At 39.5% G+C, this 18139-nt stretch overlaps 1 protein-coding gene across 1 annotated transcript in view; it reads left to right on the forward strand.

The window, feature by feature from the left end:
* Positions 1-216: 216 nt before the first annotated feature.
* LOC114667509 (FERM domain-containing protein 5) overlaps positions 217-18139 on the forward strand; it is a 389463-nt gene continuing 371540 nt past the window's right edge. Inside the window, 1 exon segment of the mRNA XM_051920945.1 lies at positions 217-528. Within this exon segment, the coding sequence (XP_051776905.1) occupies positions 427-528 (102 nt within the window). The 5' untranslated portion in view covers positions 217-426.

Consider the following 18139-nt stretch of genomic DNA (forward strand, 5'->3'; position numbering starts at 1 on the left):
TTTCAGCACTACTGAGCGATACATCACCGTGCAATTTTCCCTCATGCTGGAAGAGAAGAAAACGTGTTGGCCACGCCTTCTTCTGTTATGATAGGCGAAACACACGCACGGTCCTTTCCATTTCCTTCTATAATTGGCCAAAGCTACTGTCGCTCTTTTGTTCTTATGGGCCACGCCCCTTTGCTTGAACTCAATGGGGAGGCTTGTCCTGGACTCACGGCGGGCGGCGCTCAGCTGCAGCGGCTCGCAGTTCCTATGGTTGCAGAGGCGCCGAGCGAGCACCGCTGTCGCATCCATCGGGTGACAATGCCCGAGTCCCATACCCAGGCTGCGCACCCAGCGACTGGTGGGCTGGGGAGCTAGAGGAACGTCCCGTATGCTCTGATGCGTTTCATTGTGTAGGTGCCCGCGCGCTCTTGAGGGAAGATGTTGAGTCGACTGATGAGCGGCAGCATCAGGAACCTGGAGCGTGAATACAGCTGCACCGTCCGACTGCTGGACGACACGGAATACACCTGCACGATTCAGGTCAGTGCGAGGCACGGTATTCCCTCTGAAGTAGTAAGAGTAACTTTTATACACAGGCTGCGGAATGGTGGCTGAGGCTGCCCGCATTACGGCGGTGGTGCTAGCGGCGCGTGCCACTGAAGGGGAGGGGGTTATTGGAGCCAAATAACACGAACACGCAGGGTTGTAGGAATAATAACAATGGCGAGTGGAACGGGGGTGGTGGCTCGGAATTGAACTTGACACCTGGTCACGGGTCACACTGCAGCGGGACACTGGCTATTGTAGCCGTGGCGAGACGTGCTCCGCTGGTTTGCGTAGACCGGACGGACAGTGAGCGTCTGGCATAGTGAGTGTCCTTCACGACTCCTCGCCGTTGTACCCCACAGCAGAGACGGTATTGTTTCAGACAAGTACGATTGTCAAAAGGGGCTGCAGGACAATGGACGAGCTCGCGACGCTCTCTGGTAATCATAAGCACAAAGCAGCACGCTGCTCTGGCACAGCAATCACTAGAAGATGATGCGATTACGAACAAAGAGAACTTCCTTGGGATGCTCGCCAGTGTGAGCAAACTCCAAACCGCATACAGTAAACGGGTCTAGCCTACAGAGGCAGAGATCGTGTGATTGACTCCTCTTATCGATTTCTGGTGGCTCTTATGCATCACTCTGCAAGTTTGGAGACGTATGACCCCGTCTTTAATTTTCCAAATAGTAACTCTTCATTGCAGCTTTATGAATACCACCCCGACAAAGAAACCGATGATTAGTGATGACCAGACACAGAAAACGGGGGACAGGGATAGCCGACTGCCAACCACAGTGCTTAATGCAAGGATAATCTGAAATCGGACTCTAGTGCTGACCACGGAACAATTTATGGATGCTAGGTCATCATTTAAATTACAATATAATGCAACAACAATACATCAGAAAATTAGACTGGAATGCCATTTATAATCAGCTGTTTTTATTTGCATACCTTAAATTGGAAGAAAAAATGATTCAGCATTTAGAAGAACAACACAGCCTGTTATCTGGTGTTTTTCTAAACATTAAAGTTAAGTTATACTGTACTATGTTCATTCATTCATTTTCATTTTATTTGTAGCTGATCAGAGCCAATTTTGGCAGCACTGAACACTAGGCAGAAGTCAACCCTGGACAAAGCATCAGTCCATCAAGAGTCAGACACTCCACACTCAGGGGAGACTCTAGTGACTGATTAAATTGTATGTCACTAATTATAAATGATTTAATCTTAAAATCTAAGTGATATGCTACATTTTCGTGCCAACCAACTAGTAAAAATACTATTTCATTATTCATGTGGTGCCTTCCTTGCCAATGCACTCAGTGAGTTTCATGGAGAAAAATTCCTGGACTGAATGCCAGTCTTTTGCTGATTCACAGCTTTAGATGGAGAAATAGAATAGGAAATAAAGTTTAAATGTCACCCACACTCTATTAAGGTAGTTTTTACCTTGACAGTATTTGTTTAAACTATTGTCTTGTGCCGACACACACAGAGGCTGGACTAGAACATCTTGTAGACTGAATGCAAGTCAGTTGCAGGTGTGCTTCTTTTGGGACTCAGTGTTTTATCATGCACAGTGTTTTCTGCAAAATAAGTGAAAATTAAATGCAAATCATAATGTGTCGTGAATAATTTGCTTTCACCAGAGAAAAATCTTTTCTGGAATCACATAGGGTAATTTTCTTGTTTAGAAAGGACAGTTAACTGAAGATGATAGCTTCCAAAAAGCACCATTAAGTGTGTATAGTTTTTTGCACAGCAGACACACTGCGTGTGACTAATTCATGGCAATGGTATTCGCTGCCTCATGTTGCTTGGACCCTGGTTCAATTCTGGACTCAAGTGTGCCAATTTTGCAGATTTTTACAAACTCTCTCTCTGTGTTTTTCTCATGTGATTTTGGATTCATCTAAGAGCTCCACGTGGTGCTATGTGAATGATTGGGTACGTGAGTGTACTCTGTGATGGATGGCCCTTTAGTTTAGGTTTTCTCCTGCCTTGTGCCTGCTGTTGCTAGACTGGGCTTGATCACCTTACAGTCAAACTCAGGAAATGGACGAATGAAAAATGCAGTCCTTCACAAACCAAATTATGGCTCAGACACATTTTCTTTTTCCAAATATAAATTAATTCACTGTGGGGGGCAGCCCAGTATTAAAATCATTGTAGCAAGTTAATTACATCTGAGCATGCTGTGTTCCTAATTTTATTGGAAAATAAAATATATGAGGAAGCATGTAATGCTGAAGTGCAGTACGGTAGTTAAGTCCGCTTGGAAGCAATGTTCACATAATAGATGTTTTGGTATTTAATTAAATGTATTTTCACGTAAAGTTTGAAAAGTCAGTTTGAATTTTTCCTGATTATACTGAATCACTAAAAAGAATTACATTTTGGACAGAATTTTTAATGCAACTTTACAGAAAATTAGCCTTACAAATGTACAAGGTTGTCTGAGCAGTAATGACCAAAGAACAACACTTTAATCGCAATGAGTGGAAGTAATGAGAAAATGTTATTAATAATGAGATTAGAGAATCACATTGAAAATACAAGAATGAGTGGGCAACGAGATGTAAAATGGATTAGAAAGTGAAAGATCTCTGCACAACTGATTGCCCAAGAAAAACTAATGACCATTAGGTTCTAACCGTAAGATGCTGAAGTCATTGTCTGAGTCAAAACAGATTAATTAGCAGGCAGCAGTATCTTATATATACATAGGTGGTTAGTGAGTAAGAGTTTTCTGCTTTCAATGGAATACCCAGGCGGTAGATCATTTATGAGAGCAAAAGATCTTTTAAAATGTTAAGAAAAGGCAATTTATAAATAAGCATACCAATGAACATAGCGGAAACCAGAAATGTAGATGGTGGAAGTCTTATTGCTAAATTACTGCCCAGCTGTTTGTGCTCATTTTTTTGTTTTTGTGTGGTTGTACATAAAAGTTAGTGGGCTTCCACTCGTTGGTTTGTCCCCAGTAGTGGTGTGCAATAAGAATAATCACATGACATAACTGAGGTTATTAAAATTATGAAGGAATTAGTTCAGTTGGTCCAGGCTGTTACTTTAAAATTAGTGTTACAAGAACACAGGGACACGGAAAACTTGTTCAGGGTAAATTTTGCAGAAACCTTAGAAAGTTTCTATTGACAGAAAAAGCCGTGGACACATGGAATAAATTACCAAGTAACGTGGTGGAGAGAATGGATTAGGGAACCTCCAAAGCATGGCTTGATTTCATTTTGGAGAAGTCAGATGGATAGAACTGGTGATCTTTGTTGGGCTGAATGGCCAGCCCTGAGTTTCTAATGTCTTTAATGTTCTGACTACACTCTGTTCCTACTTTTTTACCTTTAGCGTTGATTTCAGATAATATAAATTGTAATGATTAAATTGCACATTTATATAAAACTAGACAAAGAGCCCGTTTTGACAACGTAAGATGAAATGGGCACGAGTTTGTGTCAGAAGTGTATGAAGAACAAATGATAAGTAACAAAGAATTTTTTTTGTAATGATTGTAGTCCGCTTTACTCATTACTGTACAGGCTTGTACTGTTAGTTGATGAATTTTCCAGGCCTATAGTATAATATTGAATGATGAATGTTCCAGTACAATATGGAATTGTAATAAGTATAACCACCACAAACCTGATATAGGTGTATTCGATGAATGCATAATTGAATCAGAATGCGTAATTAGGCCTCGAGCTGTAGTCGAAATCGCCTTTCAGGCCTCTAGAGCTTTAATCAAAGTTGCCTTTCTCTTTGAATTTTTGCGGCCGTAAATCCGCTGCCTGCCGCGATGTTGGGGTTGGATTTCGGTCTCGTAAGGTTTTTCGGACAGCTGCGCAGAAGGCGACTGTGCGTTCGGCTTCAGACGGACCTGAGTGAGTGAGTGAGTGAGGAGGCAGGCAAATTATGTATTAAGATTATGGTTTTTTTTACTGTGCAGGGAAATATTTACAGCATGGTGTGTTTAATAGTAACGTTAAGTAAATTGTGCATATTAAGACAACTCATGTGTCCTAGATTGATTTTGCCAAAGGTTTAGATGTGCCCTAAAAAACTTACAAGTGAGCGTTCTGCTGATTTGGTGTTGCATACAAGAAGATATGTGCTCTGCACTATGGCAAGGCGAGTATTCTGTGGAGAGGAAACTGAAATCTGATGTGACTGGCCCTCTTGTCTAACCATCAAATGTGGGTCCCTTGCTTTTTCAGGAGTAGATCCAAGTCTTTCATCCATCCAACCATTGATTTTCTAGCCCAATTAGTCAGTCAGAGAAAGCTGACAGAATCGAGCTTAAGGTAACAAGCAGTCCTGGATGGGTTGCTGGTTCAACACAGGGCGCACTCATGTATTCCCATACTCATTCATGCAGGGTCATTTTAGAGTTGATAATAAATCTAACTCTAAACTTTGAGATGTTGTGGTTAAACCAGAGTAGTGGACAGAAAGTGGAAACTTTATGTAAGGAGAGTACCAGCTAAGATTTCAACCGAGGCCACTGTGGAGTACTAAATGCTGCTCCACCATGCTGCTGCTATTTTGACATTTACATTTATTTATTTAGCTGATACTTTTGTCCAAAGCAAATCTCAGGTGTATATAGTGCATTTTTTTTCCTTATCTCTAAAGATAAGCACATACAGGTGACTTGACTTGCTTATTGTCCTATAGTGAAACAGTGGTGTGTTAAACTGACGATATATTAGTTTATAGACCACTCTTTCAAAGCCTGACCCTTCTGTCCAGTAATGCAATGATTTCATTCTGGTGACTACTAGTTCAGTTCCAGTCCTAGGACCTAAACCTTTACCAAGGTAGAATTGTCACCCTCCAAAGCTCCTGTACCCATATTACACGTTGTTGTCCTTTCAAGAGGCTCTCACAAACTTGCACATTGGCAAAATCATAAATGTCATAGTGAGAAAAATCTATTGTCACAACATGTCACCATTTATTTGCTAGCAAGTCTCCTGATGGACTTAGGTCATGTAGACGTGTTCCCTGACACTGTGATCATCACGCATTAGCAGTCAAACATTGATTTTTCGTTGTGAAAATGATTGCTTTCCTACCTTTGAGACAGGGTCTGTCCTGATGTTTTCAGTAACAAAGTTGGCTTTGAACAGGAATCAAGATGTTATGAAGACTCTTCAGGTAGCATATTGGAAACTCGATATTAAACAGTGAAATAATTGCAGGTTTTGAAACACAAGTTATAATAATAGCACATGTCATGTTTTAATAAAGTACAACCTTATGTTGAATATGTCTGGAATGCAGTTGTTAGATATAAAATGGATATGGGTCTGGAACATTCCCTATGGATTTTGCTCAACAAATAACCTTTAAGATGCCCCTTATAAAACCACTTGAACTTGAATTTGACATGATTCTGCCTCAGTAAGTCCCTGGCAAAATGTTTGCATTCCTTGTGAGGTACTTCAGTAGGCTGACTTGAAGGCTAAAGAGACACTCAGGGTTACTGCAGTCCCGGTGACATCATCAAAGCATCAAAACTCAATTTCTGAGGGGATAAAGACTGTGCAGCAGTACTGCTGTTTTAACACCACATGAACAGACAGAAAAACTGTGTTTTTTTTTTCAAATGTTGAATGAAAAGAAGCAAAAGTGTATTGGCCTGCCCGTGTGGTACCATGGATTTCAGTTTTACTTTTTCGTTTCCCATGAAGTTTGATTGTTCCAGGTAATTATTCTTTAAGGAATCAATTAGAAAATTCCACTGCAAGAGAGCTCCTTTGCTCTTTTACAGAGTTCTCAGCTTCTTCCTTTCATAAAAGGTTTTTGATCAGCAGAATTAGTGAACCGTTCGCCTGTGAAGAAGGAATATGAACAAATGTATCTTTTGTACATTTATTTCAGGCTGCCAGTTGGGTTTCATTTGCTTCACTCATCCTTGCTCACGGTCACTTAGTTGGCCCTGACTCTTATGACTGTCTGTACAGATCAGTTAACCTGGCCCTGAGGATTGATTAAGGATACAGAGACCAAAATAAAGAAGTGTGCCCAAAACATTTAGCAGATTGCATGGTAACCATTGAGGAGCAAAGAGCAGAATGAGCTGCTAAAACTGTGGTGGACTGGGAGTTGGCTTAGATGCCACATGACATGGTCTTTGCCTCCTGATTTTATCAGAAAGGCTGTTATTTTTACCATAAATTATTTTTTTTTCTCTAAATTATGGGCATTATAGCATGGTAGTGCCTCATAGCATAACTATATAAGAAAGGGCAGAGCAGGCTCATTTTTCTTAGGAGACTATGTTCCTTTAATGTAGATAGTGACATTCTTCACATCTTCTATAGCTCTGTGGTGGCCAGTGTGATTTTCTATACTGTGGTGTGCTGGGCAAGTAACCTCATTTCAAGAGAGGCCCACCATGTCAACAAGCTAATGAAAAGGACAGGCTCAATTAGGGGACGCACTCTCAATTCCCTTGAAATACTGTAGTAGTGATGGAGAGAATTAAAACAAAACTGAGTGCCATTATGAACAATGCCACACATGTTCTCCATGACACACTGACACTGAGGACTTTCAGTCAGTGAATTATTCAGCAGAAGTGTGTCAGGAAACACTACGGAGGACTCCTTTACATCAACAGTAATATGCATGTATAATGGCTCTCTGGGACTGGGGACAGCCAAGTCAGAAGTTTTCTTACTTTTTTCTGACGTTTTTGTCATTCTGGTGTGTGTTCAGACAATAGTCTATCTATCTATCTATCTATCTATCTATCTATCTATCTATCTATCTATCTATCTATCTATCTATCTATCTATCTATCTATCTATCTATCTATCTATCTATCTATCTATCTATCTATCAGATTCTTGGGTAATGATTCTAAGGCAGGTCGTGATTTTTTTGTGAAGTGTGCATGTTCAAACCATCTCTGGGTGGGATCTTCCCCGGCTGTTCTGGTTTTCTTTTCCTATCTCAAAGAAGTTTGATTTAAATTCGGTGGCGACTCTCAGATGACTTGTTGTGAGTGAATGAGTATGATTGTCCTTTGGCATAGGCTGGCACCTTATACAGGAGTGGATCTTGCTTTGTGCCCGATACTGCCAGGATAGATTTCTGCTCCAAATGACTTTGAAATAGCTTAAGCCGATTCAGAAAATGAATCGATGGATGGATGGAATAATTATTAGTGACTTTGGGGTATTTAAATTCTAGCTGAGGGAGCTGGAGTCAGTTGTTGCTGGTTGTTGCATTCAGTTTTACTATTTAATTGTAAAAGTTTAAAATATTTAATAATAATAAATAATATTTCATTACATTTATTTATTGGAGAACACAAAGAATCTTGATCCTGGTCACTGTCTGTGTGGAGTTTTCATGTCTGCACGATAACTATGCATGTTTTCTTCTGAATACAATTGTTTATTCTCATATATCTGCCTAGATTTATATTTTAAATTAATTGGTAGCTGAAAAATCTTCTGTATTTGAGTGTGGGTTTGTGTATGAGTGGACCCATTGATGGACTGGCATGTCATCCCAGGTTGGTTCTTGTTTTGTGCTGACAGAATAGAGTCCAGCATTATTATTATTAAAAAATCTTCTTCTGTGTGTATTTGTACCTTTACATATGTGAGAATTTCACAGTTCCCGTTAATTAATTTTTTAACCAGACTGACGATTGGCATATTTTATGCATTGTAATAAGATGTCCGTATTCCATTAAACATTTCACCTGTGATCGTCACTTTGCTCTTACTTTAACACTAAAGCTGCTAATAAGGGAGCAACCTTGTGCCAAGATAGATGTGTCGTTCCTAATGATTTTTATTTATGATTCCTGACTCAACAATGGGATGGATGGATTATTTCAAACTATTATCTACTTATTTGGATGGCATGTGGCTGTAGTGGTTAGCATTACTGCCTCACAGTTCTTGAGCTCAGATCTCAGCTCAGTGTGGATCAATTTCAGAAAATAAATGTTTTAAGTAACCCTGATATTTTATATCTTTTGTATATGTATTTGTAGATAAATTTTAAATATTGCAGTTAGTCTCTTACCAAGATGTTTATTTTAATTCTTATTTCTGATTCCTTTTGTGCACCACTCAGAGGTTTATTGAAATAAATGAAACCGGTATTTTATTTTGTTTCACACTTTTTTCTGTCACTTCACTTCCAGGTAGCTCAGGCTTTAGGAGGCAGCATGTTTGTGTTTGTACACTTTAGGTGATTCATTCAACACTAATTTTTCAATTTCAGGTTTATTTTCATATGCATGTATTACAATGAATTTTTTACTTGCTTATCTCCCACGGACTAGTGACGATAGTGCAGTACCTTCAGCAGACAAAAAATTTGTAGGCGATTTGTTAATGCTATCCAAAAATAAATCAAACTTCTCTTTTTGTTACAAAATTTGTCGTGGCAGTGTATTTCAAAAAACACTACATTCATCTGATTCGTCAATTTATTATGTAAAATTTAAAGCAGACACCATTTTTGATAATTGTGGCTCAACCCTAATGTATGTATTTATACTGCATAATTCATTGAAAAATCTTTCAAGCAGTTACAAATGTATCCATTCTTCTATTTTCAAAAATACATATTCCTTGTGGGTGGCATGGTGGTGCAGTGGTAGCATTGCTGCCTCACAGTAGGGAGACTGAGGTGACCATGGTGTGCACCCTAGAAGCTGCATGTTCTGCCCGTGTCTGTGCGGTTTTCCTTTGGGTGCTCTGGTTTCCTGCCACTGTCCAAGGACATGCAGTTAAGGTGAATTGGCAATGATAAATTGTCTCTGGTGAGTGTGTGTGTTCGCCCTGTGATGGACTGGCACCCTGTTCAGGGTGTTTTTCCTGTTTTGCGCCCGATGCCCGATGGTTTAGGCCCCTGCAAACCTGGTCTAGATTAAGCAGGTTAGAAATGACATATTCCTGGTCAGGATCACTGGGAGAATAGCCATGTTCTAGGAAAAAACAGACCTGGAGAATTGATCTTAAAAAATCTAGACACCCAAATGTCACGTCAAGTTAGAGTCCATACAGTCACCTATTTGCTTGTCTTTAAATTGGGGGGAGTAAACTGGAATTAGCAGAGGACACTGTTTAAATATGGCTGAAGGCAGACAATGTCTAAAAATAGGAATATTAAGAATAGCACGAGGTGTGCTGGGTGACCACCACTACACCCTACTCACACATGCATTTTCATTTTGTAATTTGCAATTAATGGATCAGCTGAGTTGGACTTTTCAGGCATTTACCCGAGAGAGCGCAAAATGACTTGGCACTCACTGTTGATTTTGTTAATAAGAAGAGCTTCATTTCCATTTTCGTTCAAATTTAATATTAAAGATCCCATTTCTTTTTAAATATTTGTTTCCAAATGAGAAAATATGTTAGCTTTTTAAATACATTTTATCCTTGGCTTTCCTTCATTTGCAACATATCTAATTTAAGCTTTTCTAAAGACTGTGCTCATGTCAGCTTATGGTGCAAGTGCTGTCTAAAACCTCTCCAGAATGGGGCTTTGTATAATTTCTACCTAGTGGGGACCCAGTAACAGTTCTTACTTGCTTGTAGTAATATGACATTACACCCTGGCGGCTCTCAGTGAGGTTAGTAGATTGCAAATCAAAAAGAAATGCAGAATCGTAACTTGAGTGAGGGGCTATGCACATTGGTTCTCCATGGTCTGTAGTGTGTTTCAGGTGGAATTTGTGCCTTTGGGTAAGAGGTAATTGGCACAGACATTCAGATGCTGTTATCTTGCAGACTCACATGAAGCATGAAGCTCGGAGACAGCGGCACCTTCTCAGTTTTCACTCCAGCTTCCCACTTATGGCTTCACCAGAGTCAAAGTTTGCAACATGCTTTCTCCTTTTCCGCCTTTGGAACCAAGCACCAGAGACACCTTTGCAACATAATAATGATAATATTAGCAATCATACATTTTATCTATATAGCGCCTTTCCCATGCTCAAAGCACTTCACAGAAATTCAGAAAGAAGACCAGGGCATATACAGCATTGGATACAAATAAAATCTGCATAAAACACTATATAAAAATAAATGCAGAATATATGGAGCATTGAAACAGGAAACAATAAATCAGAATGAAATGCAAAAATATGAATACAACAAGAAAACCCTGAACAAATAACATCATTTATGGTACAAACACAAATCTTCCTGGGCGTCTGGACAAAGAAAATAAGTGGAAAGGAGTAAGCTAAATGTCTTCCTGAACAAATAAATTTTAAGTCATGTTTTAAAAGAATAAATTGAGTCAGCTGATCTCGTTAATTTCAGAAGGTCATTCCAAAGTTTAGGTGCTGTAGATATGAAGGCTCTGTCAACCTTAGAGCACAGGTTGGATTGGGGCACAACAAGATTGCCAGAGTTAATGGGCCTTAGTGGGCACACAGGAACATAGCGATGGAGGAGGGTGCTGATGTAGTCCGGTGCAAAGCCTTTGTAAGCTTTGTAGGTTAGTAACAGAATTTTATACTCTAAGACACATGGAGCCAGTGATGACGGAGCAGGATGGGTGTGATGGGCCTGCTGTTGTGTGTATAGGTAAGGACACTTGCAGCAGAGTTTTGAACCAACTGAAGCTATGATAACAGAATAGAGGGGTCACCTGCCAGTATGGAGTTACAGTAGTTGATGCAGGATATGAAAAAAACTTGGGCAAGTTTCTCAGCACTGGGAAAGGAGAGGAGTAAGTGAACACAATATATGTTATGGGGGTGGAAGTAAGAAAGATTCTTAATGTGATGGATGTGGGTAGAGTAAGAAAGGGAGGAATCAAAAATGACACCAGGATTCCATAAAAGTTTGATAAACAAGAAGAGACCATTCAGTCCATCAAGCTTGTTTGGTTGGCTAACAGCTAAAATGTCCCAAAATCTCATGCAGATGCATTTAGATAGATAGATAGATAGATAATACTTGATTTGTCTGCAAGGGGAAATTAAGACTTTACAGAAGCTAAAGAAAAATATAAATATTGAAATATAATGACATTCCCAAAGCACCCGAGCTTGGATAAGAGAGCTGTTGCCATGTAGTAACAGGCTTGTAGGGTGGGAGTTAGACGACTCAGACTGTTGTCAAATGTGCCCTCTGTGTAGGGCTGGACAAATTACCTGACCTGTATGATGAGGTCTCTTTTCATTTACCTAGCAGAATATGACTGACTGCGATTTTTTAAAATCATTATGACACTCTGTTTCAGTTTTGTCTAGTTATTTGTAGTATTACTAGGACTTTGCCCCCTGCTCCCTTCGCTTGCCAACCTCCACAGCCTGCACAATGTCCCAGCCATTACTCATCTCTGCCGCTCCCGTATGTGGATTTCACTTTAACCAAACAACAAATCTTTTAATTCTTGCGGATACACCTCTTCATTGGGAAGAAACACTACTTTTCCCTGATGGTAACACCAGTTAGACAATCTACAAGTCTCCGATTTAAAGTTTAAATCCGAATAATATATCTCATTTCGCTGTTCCGTTATTTCACCTAGTAATAATTTCCGTTTGTTTGCGCTAATGCGATCTTTATTATCATTTTTTTGAGACTTTCAAATTTTCGTACTTTCATTATCTCTAACCTGCTCTGCATGTGTGTCACATCAATGTTTTTGAATTCTTTACAACGTTCTACTTTGTCATCTACTCTTTGTCTTTTATTTCCAGTTAAATCTCTTGGCACAAATTCTCGTCTCACGGGAAGTGAAAGTATCTCTCTGAAAAAGTCCCGTCTTGTCCCAGGATTTTTTTATTGTAATAGAGAGATTTGGATATTTTTTTCTTTTATTCCATGCCTGATTCACATCAATGACTTTTTGATCCATGATCACAATTTGTGTGTTTACTTAATTTCATCCATTTCACATTGCATAGTTGATTTAGTTTATTTTTGTCTTTATTTAGGTTCACTACTGTCATACTAGCAATCTCTTTGTCTTTATAGGAGATGCTTCACTTTTACATTATACTTTTGCTATTCCCATAACCTCATCTACTGACCAACTGTTATTTTATGTAGCACATTTCTATAGTGAATGCTTCTACAATTCATTTTATATGTACAAATGTCTATGTGTGTCTTTCACAATTGGAGTCCAGGCAGACCAGGTGACTTCCTCATGGGGCACACAGAGTCAGAGGTGAGAATCGAACCAGTAACACTGGAGTTTAATAGTTTATGGCCTTTGCAACTGTGCCACACTTCTTACCAGTTAGCCTTATTAATAACTGTGTCAATAGTAGAAGGACAGCAATGTGAAATATGTGAGAGGAGATGCTGATAAACTGGACAGATCACTTTATAAGGACGCAACATGATGTGCTTTGTTCTTGGTGAGGGGCAAAAGGGCTGAATGGGCTGTTAGCCTTAATGGAAAAGCCACCGCATGTCCAGATCTGTACAAATAAGGTGTTAAGAGAGCACTGAGTGGTGATGCTGTACACTAATGTCCTGCTTTCGGGCATAAAAATAAAACGTGGGGTTCTGAGTTTCTTTTTAGTTCACAAGTGTTGACATCCTTTTTTCTTCAAGGACTGTTTTTTATTCTACATATCTAAGGCCTCTGTTTAGGTTGCTTTTTGAATCTGAATCGGTGCTGTCTGTGTGAGCGTGCACAAGTGAGCTTTCCAGGTTTGGCTCATTCTTTCCAGCTGTCTCTATATGCGATACTCCTATGTCTGTGATGCCATACCAGAATAAGTGGGTTTCATAATAGATGGAGGGATACTGTGTTCAGCAAGGGTTAAACCTGTGTTTGTGTGATGCATGTCTTGGGTTGATGTGCGATTAACTTTTTGTCTTGTGTCTCTCTCTTGACCTTAGGTATTCCTCTATATAATGTAATGTAGATATTGTATAATACTGTTGTTTTTATTGTTGTAGCCTATCTGTTGGAAGGTTATTCATAACAATTTATTAAGTGGTACACCTACATGTTGTCAGTTCTAATGGGTTTCTCATTCTAATTTCCTAACCATTTCCTAGATCTTGTTAGATTAAATTGATTAAAAGTCACAGGCATCTTTAAAAACTGAAAATCCTAAAATACATACTGTAAACTGGCAGGATGAGGTTTACGTTCAAAACTGTGAGACATTAGAACACGTACTGTAGCTTAAACCATTGAAGGACAACAAACAGGAGGTGCTGAGCTAATCACGGCCAAATGCCGCTGTCCATCTGATAGAACAGATCTGACAGAATGGGAATTTGCACTGATTTTATTTTGCTGGGAATTAGGCAGGATGAAGAAAGTGGCATGATGGGAACAGAACGCCCAGGAGTTAATAGCCAGATCTGGGTCAAGTTTTCCCTCCCAGATATTTTATTTCCATGGAGTGCTGTAAGCCAAGTCCCTACAGGATTTGTTACATTACATCCCTGAATCTGAATTGTGAAATCCTCCCAGTCACTCCCTACTTTGTCATTGTCTTTAGATAACTCTGGGCAATCAGTGTGAAATTGAGCCATTGTCAAATGATCCACTGTCTAATTGTGGAATGTGTGTGTCTTTGAGGAGAAGGTGTATTTTAGCAGCTTTGGCACAACTGGGCAAAATTTTGGCAGCTGCATGCAAGTAAAAACTGAAACTAGCAGAAACAGGCAACAGTACCAGAAGAAGGGTAATGATAAGAGCTTATCGCTTCGTCAAGGGCCTAAATCAAGAAAAGTCCATGAAATGGGGTTAATTGCCACATTCTCAATGCATTTTGACGACTGGCATTAATCTGGGAACTCATACAAGGGGTGCAGGGTAGTTGAAGCACCCTATCTTAAAGGAACCTCACAAATAATAATATAATAATAATAATAAGTCATTACATTTATATAGCGCTTTTCTCAGTACTCAAAGTGCTAGGCTATAGGCAGCCTTGATAACTGCTAAGCAACAAGAGCTCTTCCTCAGAGTGTCAGTCTTGGTATCGTTTCTAAGCTCCACATAGTGTTTATCAATGTTGAATTCTTCTTTCGTCTTGGAAATTTTATTTGCTTATTTTTTTGACATGTGTTTTTAAGTTTAATGACATATCCTACAGTCTTGTTTGCATTATAAAGGACCTTGTGATTATGTGAATGGTGCAAAATAAACAAAATTAATATTTGTTAATGAATAAAGGAGATGTGGTATAAGCTAAAGTATTAGAAAATTTAGAAGAGTAACAGCAAAAGTATTGTAAAAGTTATTTCATGAATTCCTTAATAGCAGTAAAGCTTAATGTGTGATGTACAAACCCCAATTGTTTGCCATGGAGGGAGAGCCCATTTACAGAAGCCTACCATGTAGTACTCCCTGCACTGCCATAACCCAGAGTCTCATTTTCTTTGGGAAACAGGTTACTCTCACTTCAAAGCAGATTAGCTGCACATTTTACTTTCCTTTTCAAAGAATGGTTCATATCTTTAGAAGTATCAGCATTAAGTCAATGGAGGTGAGACTGAGCCATGTATATTAGACATATTCCAATAGGCATTACAAATGATTCTTTATAAGAGCAAGTGTGAGCAGCAAATTATTTAGATGGAACCACATGGGCCAAAGGTGAACTCCTCCCAAAGCCTGTATTTTACAAGATGACACTAGGCATTTATCGTCTGGCTGATTAGCAATCAATTAAAGTAAATGTGTGTGGGTGCCTGCCTCTTGCACTTTAAGTCAAAAGCAACTGACCATTGTAGGAGACGGTACAACAAACAATGACACCAGCAGTTTTGGGATTATGCCCATCAAGAATATTCTTAGTGTGATTGTCTGAATTACAGTTAGGTCCATAAATATTTGGACAGAGACAACTTTTTTCTAATTTTGGTTCTGTACATTACCACAATGAATTTTAAATGAAACAACTCAGATGCAGTTGAAGTGCAGACTTTCAGCTTTAATTCAGTGGGGTGAACAAAACGATTGCACAAAAATGTGAGGCAACTAAAGCATTTTTTGAACACAATCCCTTCATTTCAGGGGCTCAAAAGTAATTGGACAATTGACTCAAAAGCTATTTCATGGGCAGGTGTGGGCAAGTCCGTCGTTATGTCATTATCAATTAAGCAGATAAAAGGCCTGGAGTTGATTTGAGGTGTGGTGCTTGCATGTGGAAGATTTTGCTGTGAACAGACAACATGCGGTCAAAGGAGCTCTCCATGCAGGTGAAAGAAGCCATCCTTAAGCTGCGGAAACAGAAAAAACCCATCCGAGAAATTGCTACAATATTACAAGTGGCAAAATCTACAGTTTGGTACATCCTGAGAAAGAAAGCAAGCACTGGTGAACTCAGCAACGCAAAAAGACCTGGACGTCCACGGAAGACAACAGTAGTGGATGATCGCAGAATCATTTCCATGGTGAAGAGAAACCCCTTCACAACAGCCAACCAAGTGAACAACACTCTCCAGGGGGTAGGCATATCGATATCCAAGTCTACCATAAAGAGAAGACTGCATGAAAGTAAATACAGAGGGTGCACTGCAAGGTGCAAGCCACTCATAAGCCTCAAGAACAGAAAGGCTAGATTGGACTTTGCTAAAGAACATCTAAAAAAGCCAGCACAGTTCTGGAAAAACATTCTTTGGACAGATGGAACCAAGATCAACCTCTACCAGAATGATGGCAAGAAAAAAGTATGGAGAAGGTGTGGAACAGCTCATTATCCAAAGCATAGCACATCATCTGTAAAACACGGTGGAGGCAGTGTGATGGCTTGGGCGTGCATGGCTGCCAGTGGCACTGGGACACTAGTGTTTATTGATGATGTGACACAGGACAGAAGCAGCCGAATGAATTCTGAGGTGTTCAGAGACATACTGTCTGCTCAAATCCAGCTAAATGCAGTCAAATTGATTGGGCGGCATTTCATGATACAGATGGACAATGACCCAAAACATACAGCCAAAGCAACCCAGGAGTTTATTAAAGCAAAGAAGTGGAAAATTCTTGAATGGCCAAGTCAGTAACCTGATCCTAACCCAATTGAGCAGGCATTTCACTTGTTGAAGACTAAATTTCAGACAGAAAGGCCCACAAACAAACAGCAACTGAAAGCCGCTGCAGTAAAGGCCTGGCAGAGCATTAAAAAGGAGGAAACCCAGCATCTGGTGATGTCCATGAGTTCAAGACATCAGGCTGTCAACCAAGTATTAGAAATGAACATTTGATTTCCAGTTATTTCATTTGTCCAATTACTTTTGAGCCCCTGAAACGAAGGGATTGTGTTAAAAAAAATGCTTTCGTTGCCTCACATTTTTATGCAATCATTTTGTTCACCCCACTGAATTAAAGCTGAAAGTCTGCACTTCAACTGCATCTGAGTTGCTTCATTTAAAATTCATTGTGGTAATGTACAGAACCAAAATTAGAAAAAAGTTGTCTCTATCCAAATATTTATGGACCTAACTGTATCTCTCATTGTCTGCAAGTCTTAGGGTGAACTTGAAGCCCTTAGTTTAGATGGCCAGATGGTAGTGGATCTTTTTTGATGATCCATAGGGACACCACATCTGTGCAGGTTGTAATGAGTTGCCGCTCCTCTGTTGCTTCCACACTAACAATATGTGTGGCAATGCAGGCATATTAAGCAGCCTTGGAGGACATGTTGCATTTGGTGCTTTTGGACTCACTGAACTATTTGTATAACTGATAAGCAAATTTGGTGACGTGTTCTCTATGTGTGTTAGCAGCAGTTTAAATATCCTATGATGTTCCTTGTCCAGTTATCTCTCTTTTATGGCTAGTTTGATCTGTCTCCCAGTAATAGCACAAGCATAACTGTCCGACAGACCTGCAGGTGTTGCACTGTGTGGTTTGTAAGAAGTTCTGTTACACTGTTGACCCTCTCTTATGTTTTACTGTGGCACCTGATGTGCAAAGGTTGTAAGAAGCCTCACTTAATGTTTATCAAGTGAACTTTATCGCATATATCACAAAGTTAGTTTAGCTTTACTGGTTACCTACTGTAAAGATGGCCTCAAAATAGACACATTTGGTTCATTTGGTTGAACTTCTTCTGTGGAATATAAAACTACTGGAGTTTCAGAAATGTTCAAAATTCTACATTGTGATGAGTGGACTGACTGAAATTTGACAGAGTGATCAGGCTAGCACACTAGTAAGGCATATTAAGCAGCCCCCATCTGTAGAGTAATTTATTGACTGTGACTATTCAAAGCCTGCAACTCTGCTCTCATATTTCAAGCAGGTTGACTGATTATTCCTTTAAAGTTAATATGAAATAATGATTTTATGCAGTAGTGTGGAAAGAGTGCAGAAATTTGGTAAGATTGTTGTAGACGGTTTAGATTGCAGGATGTGTTCTGAATCCAAAAATAAGAAAAAGTGACCAAAGAAACCAAAAATATGTTCTTATTAGAATTAAAGAAAAGGGGAGGAATGCACAGAAGAGGTAAGTATAGAAAAAAACTTGAAAAGGGGATAAAATCAGGTTATTGCCTGTCTGGGCCCACCTAAGTGGGTCTTGCACCACTGTCTATCCAATGGGATGGCTCTCTTTCTCATTTCTGGCCCATCTTTCTCCTGTTAGTTGATACCTTGGGAACAACTC

This window comes from Erpetoichthys calabaricus, chromosome 17 (assembly GCF_900747795.2).
Source record: "Erpetoichthys calabaricus chromosome 17, fErpCal1.3, whole genome shotgun sequence".
Classification (NCBI taxonomy): Eukaryota; Metazoa; Chordata; class Cladistia; order Polypteriformes; family Polypteridae; genus Erpetoichthys; species Erpetoichthys calabaricus.